The sequence below is a fragment of the Felis catus genome, chromosome D2, assembly GCF_018350175.1.
Source record: "Felis catus isolate Fca126 chromosome D2, F.catus_Fca126_mat1.0, whole genome shotgun sequence".
Classification (NCBI taxonomy): Eukaryota; Metazoa; Chordata; class Mammalia; order Carnivora; family Felidae; genus Felis; species Felis catus.
The window spans coordinates 33866049-33880127 of NC_058378.1; the positions used below are offsets into that span (position 1 = coordinate 33866049).

Here is a 14079-nt window from a genome sequence, read left to right on the forward strand (position 1 = left end):
TTTAAGGACACACAGAGATTAAAAGTGAAGGGATAGAAAAAGATATTTCATGCAAATGGAAACCACAAGAAACTTGGAGTAGCTATACTTACATCAGACAAAAGAGACTTTAAAACAAAGAATATAGGGGCGCCTGGGTGGCTCAGTCTGTTGGGTGACAGACTTTGGCTGAGGTCACGATCTCACAGTTTCTGGTTTTGAGCCCTGCATCAGGGTCTGTGCTGACAGCTCAGAGCCTGGAGACTGCTTCGGATCTGTGTCTCCCTCTCTCTCTGTCCCTCCCCCGCTCACAGTCTCTGTTTCTCAAAAAGTGAATAAAAACGTTAAAAAAAAATTTAAAACAAAGAGAAGCATTACATAATAATGAAGGGATCAATCCAACAAGAGAATATAACAACTGTAAATATCTACACATCCAATATAGGAGTACCTAAATATATGAAGCAAATATTAACAAACACAAAGGTAGAAATGTACAGTATAATACAATAATATGAGGGGACTTTAACATCCCATATCTATTTATGTATATATCATTTAGATAGCAGATCAATAAGGAAACAGTGGCTTTGGATGATACATCACACATGATGGAGTTAACAGATATATACAGAAGATTCCATCCAAAACCAGAATACACATGAAACAAGTATACATGGAACATTCTCAAGGATAGATCATGTTAGTCCACAAAATCAGTCTCAATAAATTTAACATTTAAATAATATCAAGTATCTTTTCCAATCACAATGGTATGAAATGAGAAATCAATTACAAGAAAAAAACAGGAAGAAATACAAACACGTGGAGGCTAAACAACATATTACTAAATAGCCCAAATAGGTCAATGAAAAAAATTGAAGAGGAAATCAAAAAATACCTGGATACAAATGAAAATGGAAACACGATGGTTCAAAATCTTTGGGACACAGCAAAAGTGCTTCCAAGAGGGAAGGTTATAGCAATACAGGGCTATCTCAAAAACCAAGAAAAGTCTCAAACTTTCAAATTTTACACATAAAGGAACTAGAAAAAGTAGAACAAAGCCCAGAGTTAGCAGAAGGAAGAAAACAATCATGCTCAAAGTAGAAACAAATGAATTAGAGACTATAAATCATTAGAAAAGATCACTGAAACTAAGGGCTGTTTCTTTGAAAATTAAAACTGATAAACCTTTAGTACCACACTCACCAATAAAAAAAGAGGGCTCAAATAAAATCAGAAATGAAAGAGAAGGTACAAACTAATCCACAGAAATGCAAGGATAATAAGACACTACATCAAAAATCATATACCAACAAATTAGATAATCTAGAAGAAATGGATAAATTAATGGAAACATACAATTCTCTAAGACTAAATGAGAAAGAACTAGAAAATCTGAACAGATCAATTATTAGTAACAGAATTTTGAATTTGTAATAAAAAAATTTCTAAGAAAAGTCTGGGACATGATGCTTTACAGGTGAATTCTAGCAAACATTTTAAGACAAATTAATAACTACCCCTCTCAAACTATTCCAAAAAACAGAAGAGGAAGGAATGCTTCCAAGTTCATTCTATAAGATCAGAATTATCCTGATACAAAAGAAGTCAAACACAAAAACATAAAATTACAGGCCAATATCCCTGATGAACACACATACAAAAATCTTCAACAAAATATTAGCAAACTGTATTTTAAAATACGTTAAAAGAGGATTTCGGGAAGATGGTGGGGTAGGAGGACGCTGGGCTCATTGTGTCCTGTTGATCGCTTAGATTCCACCCACCTCTGCCTAAATAACCCAGAAAACCGCCAGAAGACTAGCAGAATGGGCTCTCCGGAGCCAAACATAGACAAGAGGCGCATGGAAGAGGGTAGGAAGGGTGGAGAGGTGGTACGTGCTACACGGACTGGCGGGAGGGAGCCGGGGCAGTGGAAGGGCAGCCACCCAGCAAGGCAGAGCCCCCAAGTCTGGCTTGCAAAAGCGGAGGGGCCAGACTGCATGAGTTCTGACAGCCAGCAGGACTTAACATCTGGAATGTTAAAAGTCAATAGCTCTGTTCTCAGAGAGCAGGGAGGGCAAGAGGACACCATGAGGGAGAGTTGCTGAACCCTAGAAGACAGCACTCAGCTTGGCGGGGAACAAAGGCGCTGGCCAGCGCCATCTCCCTCTCCCATCCCCCAGGCGAATTTCCAAAAGGAACCAGTTCCCATCACCAAACTTGCTTGCACCACACAAACACCCAACTCTGTACTTCTGTGGATCCATCCCTCCAACGGGTCTGCCTCCCTCCTGGTGCTGAAAGGCCACCTCCTGCACCACCAAAGGCAAAGCGAGCTGACCCTGCTCCTCCTGCCCCTGTGCACCCTGCAGATCCACCCCAGCTAATACTCCAGATCCCATCGAAGCAGCACCACAATACTGGCAGTGTGCAAGTAGCCCAGACGGGAGCCACACTACTCCACAGTGAGTCCTTCCCCTGGGAGAGGAGAAGATAAGGTACACACCAGTCTGATTGTGGCCCCAGCAGTGGGCTGGGAGCAGACATTGGGTCTGACTGAGGCCCTGCCCACTGTACTCTGGACAGTACAGGGGAAGTGCCCTGCAGTTTGGAGCTACCCCAGGGACTACCCAAAATGACGAAACGGAAGAATTCTCCTCAAAAGAAACTCCAGGAAGTAGCGACAGCTAACGAATTCATCAAAAATGATTTATGCAATATAATGGAACAAGAATTTAGAATAACAGTCATAAAATTAAACGCTGGGCTTGAAAAAAGTATAGAGGACAGCAGAGAATCTATTGCTACAGAGATAAAGGACTAAGAAATAGTCATGAGGAGCTAAAAAATAGTATAAATGATGTGCAAAATAAAATGGAGGCGACCACAGCTTGGATTGAGGAGGCAGAGGAGAGAATAGGTGACTTAGAAGATAAAATTATGGAAAAAGAGGAAGCTGAGAAAAAGAGAGATAAAAAAAAAAAATCCAGGAGTATGAGAGGAGAATTAGAGAACTAAGTGATGCAATCAAACGGAACAATATCCGTATAATAGGAATTCCAGAAGAGGAAGAGAGAGAAAAAGGGGCTGAAGGTGTACCTGAACAAATCATAGCTGAGACTTCCCTGATGTGGGGAAGGAAAAAGGCATTGAAATCCAAAAGGCACAGAGAACTCCCTTCAGACATAACTTGAATCGATCTTCTGCACGACATATCATAGTGAAACTGGCAAAACACAAGGATAAAGAGAAAATTCTGAAAGCAGCTAGGGATAAACAGGCTCTAACCTACAAAGGGAGACCCATAAGACTAGTGGCAGAACTATCTACTGAAACTTGGCAGGCCAGAAAGGAATGGCAGGAAATCTTCAATGCGATGAACAGAAAAAAATATGCAGCCGAGAATCCTCTATCCAGCAAATCTGTCATTTAGAATAGAAGGAGAGATAAAGGTCTTCCCAAACAAACAAAAACTGAAGGAATTCATCACCACTAAACCAGCCCTACAAGAGATCCTAAGGGGGATTCTGTGAGTGAAATGTTACAAGGACCACAAAACACCAGAGACATCACTACAAGCATGAAACCTACAGACATCACAATGACTCTAAACCCATATCTTTCAGTAATAACACTGAATGTAAGTGGACTAAGTGCTCCAACCAAAAGACATACGGTATCAGAATGGATAAAAAAAACAAGACCCTCTATTTGCTGTCTATAAGAGACTCATTTTAGACCTGAGGACACCTTCAGATTGAAAGTGAGGGGGTGGAAAACTATCTATCATGCTACTGGGAGTCAAAAGAAAGCTGGAGTAGCCATACTTATATCAGATAAACTAGACTTTAAATTAAAGGCTGTGGGGTGCCTGGGTGGTGCAGTCGGTTAAGCGTCCGACTTCAGCCAGGTCACGATCTCGTGGTCCATGAGTTCGAGCCCCACGTCAGGCTCTGGGCTGATGGCTCAGAGCCTGGAGCCTGTTTCCGATTCTGTGTCTCCCTCTCTCTCTGCCCCTCCCCCGTTCAATGCTCTGTCTCTCTCTGTCCCAAAAATAAATAAACGTTGAAAAAAAAAATTAAAGGCTGTAACAAGAGATGAAGAAGGGCATTATATAATAATTACAGGGACTATCCATCAGGAAGAGCTAACAATTATAAATGTCTATGCGCCAAATACGGGAGCCCCCAAATATATAAAACAATTAATCACAAACATAAGCAACCTTATTGATAAGAATGTGGTAATTTCAGGGGACTTTAATACTCCACTTAAAACAATGGATAGATCATCTTGACACAGGATCAATAAAGAAACAAAGGCCCTGACTGACACATTGGATCAGATGGACTAAACAGATATATTTAGAACTCTGCATCCCAAAGCAACAGAATATACTTTCTTCTCGAGTGCACATGGAACATTCTCCAAGATGGATCACATACTGGGTCACAAAACAGCCCTTCATAAGTATACAAGTATTGAAATCATACCATGCATACTTTCAGACCACAATGTTATGAAACTTGAAATCAACCACAGGAAAAAGTTTGGAAAATGCCCAAAAGCATGGAGGTTAAAGAACACCCTACTAAAGAATGAATGGGTCAACCAGGCAATTAGAGAAGAAATTAAAAAATATATGGAAACAAACGAAAATGAAAATACAACAATCCAAACGCTTTGGGATGTAGCGAAGGCAGTCCTGAAAGGAAAATATATTGCAATCCAGGCCTATCTCAAGAAACAAGAAAAATCCCAAATACAAAATCTAACAGCACACCTAAAGGAAATAGAAGCAGAGCAGCAAAGGCACCCCAAACCCAGCAGAAGAAGAGAAATAATAAAGATCAGAGCAGAAATAAACAATATAGAATCTAAAAAACCTGTAGAGCATATCAATGAAACCAAGAATTGGTTTTTTGAAAAAATAAACAAAATTGACAAACCTCTAGCCAGGCTTCTCAAAAAGAAAAGGGAGATGACCCAAATAGACAAAATCATGAATGAAAATGGAATTATTATAACCAATCCCTCAGAAATACAAGCAATTATCAGGGAATACTATGAAAAATTATATGCCAACAAACTGGACAACCTGGAAGAAATGGATAAATTCCTAAGCACCCACACATTTCCAGAACTCAAACAGGAGGAAATGGAAAGCTTGAACAGACCCATAACCAGCGAAGAAATTGAATCGGTTATCAAAAGTCTCCCAACAAATAAGAGTCCAGGACCAGATGGCTTCCCTGGGGAATTCTACCAGACATTTAAAGCAGATATAATACCTATCCTTCTCAAGCTATTCCAAAAAATAGAAAGGGAAGGAAAATTTCCAGACTCATTCTATGAAGCCAGTATTACTTTGATTGCCAAACCACACAGAGACCCAGTAACAAAAGAGAACTACAGGCCAATATCCCTGATGAATATGGATGCAAAAATTCTCAATAAGATACTGGCAAATTGAATTCAACAGCTTATAAAAAGAAATATTAACCATGATCAAGTGGCATTCATTCCTGGGATGCAGGGCTGGTTCAACATTCGCAAATCAATCAACGTGATACATCACATTAATAAAAGAAAAGAGAAGAACCATATGATCCTGTCAATCGATGCAGAAAAGGCCTTTGACAAAATTCAGCATCCTTTCTGCATAAAAACCCTCAAGAAAGTCGGGATAGAAGGAACATACTTAAACATCATAAAGGCCATTTATGAAGAGCCTACAGCTAATATCACCCTCAATGGGGAAAAACTGAGAGCTTTCCCCCTGAGATCAGGAACACGACAGGGATGCCCACTCTCACCGCTGTTGTTTAACATAGTGCTGGAAGTTCTAGCATCAGCAATCAGACAACAAAAGGAAATCAAAGGCATCAAAATTGGCAAAGATGAAGTCAAGCTTTCACTTTTTGCAGATGACATGATATTATACATGGAAAATCTGATAGACTCCACCAAAAGTCTGCTAGAACTGATACATGAATTCAGCAAAGTTGCAGGATACAAAATCAATGTACAGAAATCAGTTGCATTCTTATACACTAACAATGAAGCAACAGAAAGACAAATAAAGAAACCGATCCCATTCACAATTGCACCAAGAAGCATAAAATACCTAGGAATAAATCTAACCAAAGATGTACAAGATCTGTATGCTGAAAACTATAGAAAGCTTATGAAGGAAATTGAAGAAGATATAAAGAAATGGAAAAACATTCCGTACTCGTGGGTTGGAAGAATAAATATTGTCAAAATGTCAATACTACCCAAAGCTATCTACACATTCAATGCAATCCCAATCAAAATTGCACCAGCATTCTTCTCGAAACTAGAACAAGCAATCCTAAAATTCATATGGAACCACAAAAGGCCCCGGATAGCCAAAGTAATTTTGAAGAAGAAGACCAAAGCAGGAGGCATCGCAATCCCAGACTTTAGCCTCTACTACAAAGCTGTCATCATCAAGACAGCATGGTATTGGCACAAAAACAGACACATAGACCAATGAAATAGAATAGAAACCCCAGAACTAGACCCACAAACGTATGGCCAACTAATCTTTGACAAAGCAGGAAAGAATATCCAATGGAAAAAAAGACAGTCTCTTTAACAAATGGTGCTGGGAGAACTGGACAGCAACATGCAGAAGAATGAAACTAGACCACTTTCTTACACCATTCACAAAAATAAACTCAAAATGGATAAAGGACCTGAATGTGAGACAGGAAACCATCAAAACCCTAGAGGAGAAAGCAGGAAAAGACCTCTCTGACCTCAGCCGCAGCAATTTCTTACTTGACACATCCCCAAAGGCAAGGGAATTAAAAGCAAAAATGAACTATTGGGACCTCATGAAGATAAAAAGGTTCTGCACAGCAAAGGAAACAATCAACAAAACTAAAAGGCAACCAACAGAATGGGAAAAGATATTTGCAAATGACATATCGGACAACAGGCCAGTATCCAAAATCTATAAAGAGCTCACCAAACTCCACACCCAAAAAACAAACAACCCAGTGAAGAAATGGGCAGAAAACATGAATAGACACTTCTCTAAAGAAGACATCCGGATGGCCAACAGGTACATGAAAAGATGCTCAATGTCGCTCCTCATCAGGGAAACACAAATCAAAACCACACTCAGATACCTCCTCACACCAGTCAGAGTGGCTAAAATGAACAAACCAGGAGACTATAGATGCTGGAAAGGATGTGGAGAAATGAGAATCTTCCTGCACTGTTGGTGGGAATGCAAACGGGTGCAGCCACTCTGGAAAACAGTGTGGAGGTTCCTCAAAAAATTAAAAATAGACCTACCCTATGATCCAGCAATAGCACTGCTAGGAATTTACTTACCCAAGCGATACAGAAGTACTGATCCATAGGGACACTTATACCCCAATGTTTACAGCAGCACTCTCAACAATAGCCAAATTGTGGAAAGAGCCTAAATGTCCATCAACTGATGAATGGATAAAGAAATTGTGGTTTATATACACAATGGAGTACTACGTGGCAATGAGAAAGAATGAAATATGGCCCTTTGTAGCAATGTGGATGGAACTGGAGAGTGTGATGCTAAGTGAAATAAGCCATACAGAGGAAGACAGATACCATATGTTTTCACTCTTATGTGCATCCTGAGAAACTGCACAGAAACCCATGGGGGAGGGGAAGGAAAAAAAAAAAAAGAGGTTAGAGTGGGAGAGAGCCAAAGCATAAGAGACTCTTAAAAACTGAGAACAAACTGAGGGCTGATGGGGAGTGGGAGGGAGGGGAGGGTGGGTGATGGGTATTGAGGAGGGTACCTTTTGGGATGAGCACTGGGTGTTGTATGGAAACCAATTTGACAATAAACTTCATATATTGAAAAAAAATAAAAATAAATAAATAAATAACCATTGAAAAAAAAGAAAGAAATCTTGCCATCCCCAACAACATGGATGGTCCTAAAAAGTATTATGCTAAGTTAAATAAGATAGAAAAACACAAATACCATGATTTAACTTCTAAGTGTAATGTAAAAAAACGAAATAAGGGTGCCTGTGTGGCTCAGTCAGTTAAGTGTCTGACACTTGATTTCAGCTTAGGTCATAATGTCACGGTTTGTGAGTTCAATCCCTGTGTCAGGCTCTGCATTGATAGCGCAGAGCCTGCTTGGGATTATCTCTCTCCGCCTCTTTCTCTGCTCTTACCCCACTCTTGCTCTTTCTCTCTCAAAATAAATATTAAAAAAAATAAGTGGGAAAGGGAAATAAAAGGGGAAAAGTAAGGGAAATAAAAACAGACTCACAGAGAACAAACTAGTGGTTGCCAGAGGGAAGGGTGGTGGGGGGATAAATGAAATAGGTGAGGAAGATTAAGAGATACAAACTGCCAGTTATACAGTAAGTCACTGGGATGAAAGCACAGTATAGGGAATATATTCAAAATATAGTAACAATTTGGGTAAGAGATGGTAACTATGCATCAGTAGCAAGAATTCTGAAATGTACATAATTGTCAAATCATTCTGTTGTACACCTGAAACTCATGTGTCAACTATATTTCAAGTAAAAAAAAAAAAAATGAATCCACATATATGACCAGTGCCCAGACCAAGAATAAAATGTTACCAACACTTCACAAACCCCTCTCGTGCTTTCTCTCAGTCACTTACTAAAATTCTACATCCCGAAGAGTAACCCTATCCTATTAGGATTAATTTTGTCTGTTTTATAACTTTATAAGAATGGATTGCTATAGTATATACTATTCTGCATCTGTCTTTTTAAACTCAACATTGTAACCCTATCCTATTAGGATTAATTTTGTCTGTTTTATAACTTTATAAGAATGGATTGCTATAGTATATACTATTCTGCATCTGTCTTTTTAAACTCAACATTGCTAAATTCAACTGTTTTGCTTGTAGTAATATTTTCATTGTTTTTTTTAAACATTTTTTAAATCTTTGTTTTTTTTAATTTTGGGGTAATTTTTATTTTTTTATTTTTCTATTTTATTTTTTTGATGGAGAAATAATTTTATTTTTTTCTGTTTTTCCTTTTTTTCCTTTTTTTTTAAAAATATGAAATCTATTGTCAAATTGGCTTCCATACAACACCCAGTGCTCATCCCAACAGGTGCTCTCCTCAATACCCATCATCCACTCTCTCCTCCCTCCTACCTGCCAGAGAGAGAGAGACAGAGTATGAGCAGGGGAGGAACAGAGAGAGAGACACACACAGAATCCGAAGCAGGCTCCAGGCTCTGACCTGTTAACACAGTGCCTGACATGGGGCTTGAACCCACGAACCATGAGATCATGACCTGAGCCAAAGTCAGATGCTCAATCAACTGAGCCACCCAGGTGCCCCAATATTTTCACTGTTATATTCTATTGTATGACTGTATCACATTTTACCGTTGATGGGCATTTGAGTAGTTTGCAGTTTACCAGCATATAGTGTTGGCAGGAATGTTTTTGTATGTGTCTTTTATGCATGTAATACATGACTAAAAGTAGCAAAAATGGGTCATAAAACATGCTATTCCAACTTCAGTGGCTACTGTCAAAAAATTTTCCAAAGTGGCTGCATCTATTTACACTCTTCAGTACTGCATGAGAGTTCCAGTTGCTCCATGTTTGCTATATTTGATACTGTCTATGTGGGTTCTTTTTTAAGCCACTCTGTTGTATGCTTGTCAAGTTCTCTTTTAAAGCTAGTATTAGAGTTTAGAACCAACACCCTTTAAAAAATAACTAGTTAAGGGGCACCTCATGGCTCAGTTGGTTAAGCATCCGACTCTTGATATTTGGCTCAGGTCATAATCTCAGGGTGGTGAGATTGAGCCCCATGTTGGGCTCCGTGCTGGGTATGGAGCTGCTTGAGACTCTCTCTCCCTCTCTCTGCACTTCCCCCACTGTCTCTAAAAACAAAACAAAACAAAATAAAAAAACTAACTGGTTTATGAGTTTAAGGTTTTGATAATATGACATAAATTATAAAGTCCACAGTCATATCCAAACTGCAATAATAATAAATACTTTTTTTCTTAAATTTTAAGTAGGCTTCATGACCAATGTGGGGCTTGACCTCACGATCTGAGATCAAGAGTGGCATGCTGTACTGACTGAACCAGCCAGGCAACTCAATAATAAACACTGGTGATAAATAAAGAAACGCTTTCAATTTTTCAGTATCAAGCATTGAGATATCAGAGAAAACTTTCATTTCACCTTTCACAATTTACCAAGGTTGGGCTGTTGCAATTACTCAGCTCTGCCCTTGAATGCAGCCATAAACCATATGTAAATGTGTGTATGTGGCTATGTATACTTCTACAGACTCTGTATATATGTGATTAAATTTCTTTATCTATATTAGTACGATACTAATTCTCATAGGGTTCTGTAAGGAATAAATGAGTTCCATTAGAGGATATAAAATAGTTACTGGAATATGTAAGAGTGTAATAAATGTTAGATATTATCATTACTTTTTAAAAATAACATCTTGAAGTATGGAAATAACTCTTGCAGTTTTGGCTTTGGTGTGGACCAGTTGGTTAGTTGGTATCAGAGCCAACCTACAGGTGCTGGTACAAACCTATCCCTACTACTAAAGCAACTTTTTCTACCCCTCCATGAGGAACAAAGCCAAACTGCATAGGACCATTTGACAACTTATGGTATTTTAAGGTTTGTCAACTATAACCCAAAAGTATGTAAAACCTTGAGGAAATGTAAACATTTATTTTTATAACTTGTTGTTTTCACAGTCATTTAAACTTCTTTTTAAGTTTGCTTATTTTGAGAGGAGGGAGGGGCAGGGAGAGAGAGAGAGAATCCCAAGCAGACTCCACACCGTCTGTGCAGAGCCCAACACAAGACTCGAACTCACAAACCAGGAGATGGTAACATGAGTCGAAATCAAGAGTCAGATGCTTAACGGACTGAGTTAAGGTGCCCCTACTCACTCTAGTCATTTAACTTTTAATCAGGCCATTTTAAAAATCCAAATTATGAAAGAATATTTTATTTTTTTAATATTTATTTATTTATTTTGAGAGGGGGTTAGGGGAAGGGAGAGAGAGAATGAGAATGAATCCCAAGCAGGCTCCACATGGTCAGCACAGAGCCTGCTTGGCTCTGTGAAACACAAGATCATGATCTGAGCTGAAATCAAGAGTCAGATGCTTAACCAACTGAGCCACCCAGGCACCCCCCTTTTTTTGAAAGAATATTTTAAAACCAAACCTAATAATTAAAATGAATAATTATTGTTACTATTAACCCTAATTTGCTAATGTAGAAACAAGCTTCGCTGGACATTTTTGTCAAGAAAAGATATACTTTCTCTGAATTAAACCAGAGCAGGAAACCAAATGATGATAATGGAAGTGATTTAGAAACAATGAAGACCCAGAGTGCATGTCAATTCTACTCAGAAACATGATTCCTCATCTTGAGTTGAGCTTTGGAGCTATAACTGATGATAAGTGCTAAAACCCCAAATCCAGTGTTTTGAAATTATGATCAACGATGCTATAAACAATCTTGAACATTTCTCCTAGTACACATGTGTAAGATTTCCTCTAGGGTATATACCAAGGAATACAGTTTTCTGGGTCATAGAGAATACGCATCATCAACTTACTAGATAACATCAAATTATCCAAAGTGATTGTACCAGTTCTGTATGCCCATTAACAAGTACACAAGTTCCTGTGTACAGTCTCATCAGTACTTACTAATCAATGTTTAATTTTTTGACAACACATAAAAGGAAGTTTCATTGTGGTTTTCTTTATCCATTTTTAAAATTAAGTTATAATTTACATACAGTAAAATTATCTTTTTAGTGTGTAGTTCATATTTTTCATTTTTCCTCTGTGCTGAATTCAGAATTATTTCTTCACATTTTTCTTCTAGTTCACTAATTCTGTCTTCAGCAGTATCTAATCTATTAATTCTGTTTTTAATTTTAGCAATTCTAGTTCTCTTCTGTAGTTTTTTTCTTTTCCAAATCTGCTTGGTTATAACACTAGCCAGATTTAAGGGCTTTAGAACCACATGTGGCTGGAGGCCATTATATTGGACAGTGCCTATGTAGAGTATTTCCATCAACTCCAAATGTTCTATTGGACAGCTTTGCTCTAGAGTTGTTTTTCCTTCTGCCAGGTACAAGTAGGTATCACCAGCCTTGGAAACCACTTAACTTAATTTGAGGGTTGTTTTTTGTTTTTGTTTTGTTTTTTGAACCATGCAGGTGGTATTAAGTTGGGCTGCAAAAATGCATGAAGCTTACCTTGAGATTATGAATTCTCAGGGAAGATTATTTTTCAGTTTTGTTGTGGGTCTGAAGATATCCATGGGTAACAGATTCTATTCCTTTGTTCAGATGATGAGAGTAATGTTGCAAACACCAGACCAGTTTCAGAAAGCCCCTGTGTGCTGAGTGAACCACAACCCTTGGTTTTACCTCGAGTGCCACAGTCGAAGGTGCTGTCCATCACCTCAAATACAGTAAGCCCCACACGGGAATGTACTGGAGAACCTACGACTGTTCTTGCCAGAAGTTTGCTCAGAGTTATTTGCCTTAATTTTATTATTTATGACTTAACTTTTTTTCAGTAATGTGTTTATCACAATAATCCAGTGACTCTGCACTTATAAGTTTAATTTCAGTTTAAAAAATTAATAGCAAATTAGGGTTAATAGTCAGCTTTTTTAAAAAGTCACCCGTAAGTTATGCAATGTAGAATCAGCTATATGGTTAGCCTAAGTCTGTTTGGGAGAAGAATAAAGGATATGACGAAAAGGGTAACATCCTATGCTTTGAATTTCTCCATTTTGACTCCTTTTTCTCTTCTCTCAGCCTACCTGATTTTTATTTTTGACATTTGAATCTGTTGACTTTTTTGCCTTTTGGGTGTTTAGTACTCATTAATAACTGAGGCATAAAAAACAAACCAAAGTAAGGAAAAAGTAGTCCCAATTAAATCTGTGGACAGACATAAGGACAGCCATTTCTTGCAGAAGGCTGATGAACCTGGTCTCACATCGCCTCATCTAGTCCCAATTCCTACATGGTAGTTTCAGTGTTACTTGTGGCCAAAAAAAAGGGGTGGGGGGATTCTAATCCTTGAGCCATGCTCATCAACCCTGAGTTTTACTACCAGATCTAGTATTTGCTTTGTTGGTATACTGGCTGATATTGTCCTGCTGGATTTACAAATGTGTTACATAAAACTAAAATCAGCAAGGCCCATCCATATCTTATCACATTGGTGGCTTAACCAGGTAAACTAATGTTCTTGGTGGTAATAAAATACTTCTTAACATGCTTAAGTAAGTGGTCTGACTATGGGTTAGGTACCCTAAGTTATGAATAGTTAACTTAAATGTTTCTGGCTGCTAGTGACCAAAGGAAAGAGAAGTGTTAGTTCGAAGATTCCTGAGAGAAAGTAAGAGGAAAATGCATGCTACGGCAGAAAAGGAGATAGCCAGAAAGGGCACTGAACTGATGATCTGACAGAGAAAATCAACAGCACTTCAAGGTGGCAATGTCAGTCCAAGGAAGATTAAACCCTGATAACACTAGAACAAATAAGATTAACTCTTTCTAATAAAAGTCTTCAGATTTTAGGTAATGACAATAGCTGACTGCTCCAGGGGTAGTGAAAGAGAAAGTATGTTTGTGCAGAGTAGAAGATTGTTTGATGGTGAAAGAGATTACATCAGAGCTTACTTTTTTTTTCTATTTTTGTTTCATATTTTGTTTTCTTTTTGGTTTTCTTTTCTAATGTAAGTAATGATAGTAATGAAGTTCTCTATCCCTTATCAGAGTGGCTGTCAACAGCTTTCATCTCAGTTGATCAGGCTTCCCTTGCCTGCTGTCATTTAAAAATGAAGAGAAAAGGACTCTGACTTGTGATTTTAACAGTGGACTTGGGGACCCAGCTAGGCTACTGGAGAAAGATATTACAAAAGTTAAGGCATAGGAGAAAAATGTACAGATCTCCTAATTTGAAAATATTATCTTTCGGCAAAGTTGGGAAACCAAGCAAGTATCTTCACCAACCAATAACATT

The 14079-nt window shown here is 38.3% G+C and overlaps 1 protein-coding gene across 9 annotated transcripts in view; it reads left to right on the forward strand.

Moving 5' to 3' along the window:
• The window catches only part of FAM149B1 (family with sequence similarity 149 member B1), an 87440-nt gene that overhangs the window by 63327 nt on the left and 10034 nt on the right, over nucleotides 1-14079 (forward strand). For 8 of the 9 annotated variants that reach the window (XM_045040148.1, XM_019813266.3, XM_019813269.3 and 5 more), the window contains exon 8: nucleotides 12387-12511. In XM_045040148.1, coding sequence (XP_044896083.1) covers nucleotides 12387-12511 — 125 coding nt within the window. The remainder of the gene's footprint in view (nucleotides 1-12386; nucleotides 12512-14079) is intronic. The other variant, XM_045040146.1, reaches the window with a different exon arrangement.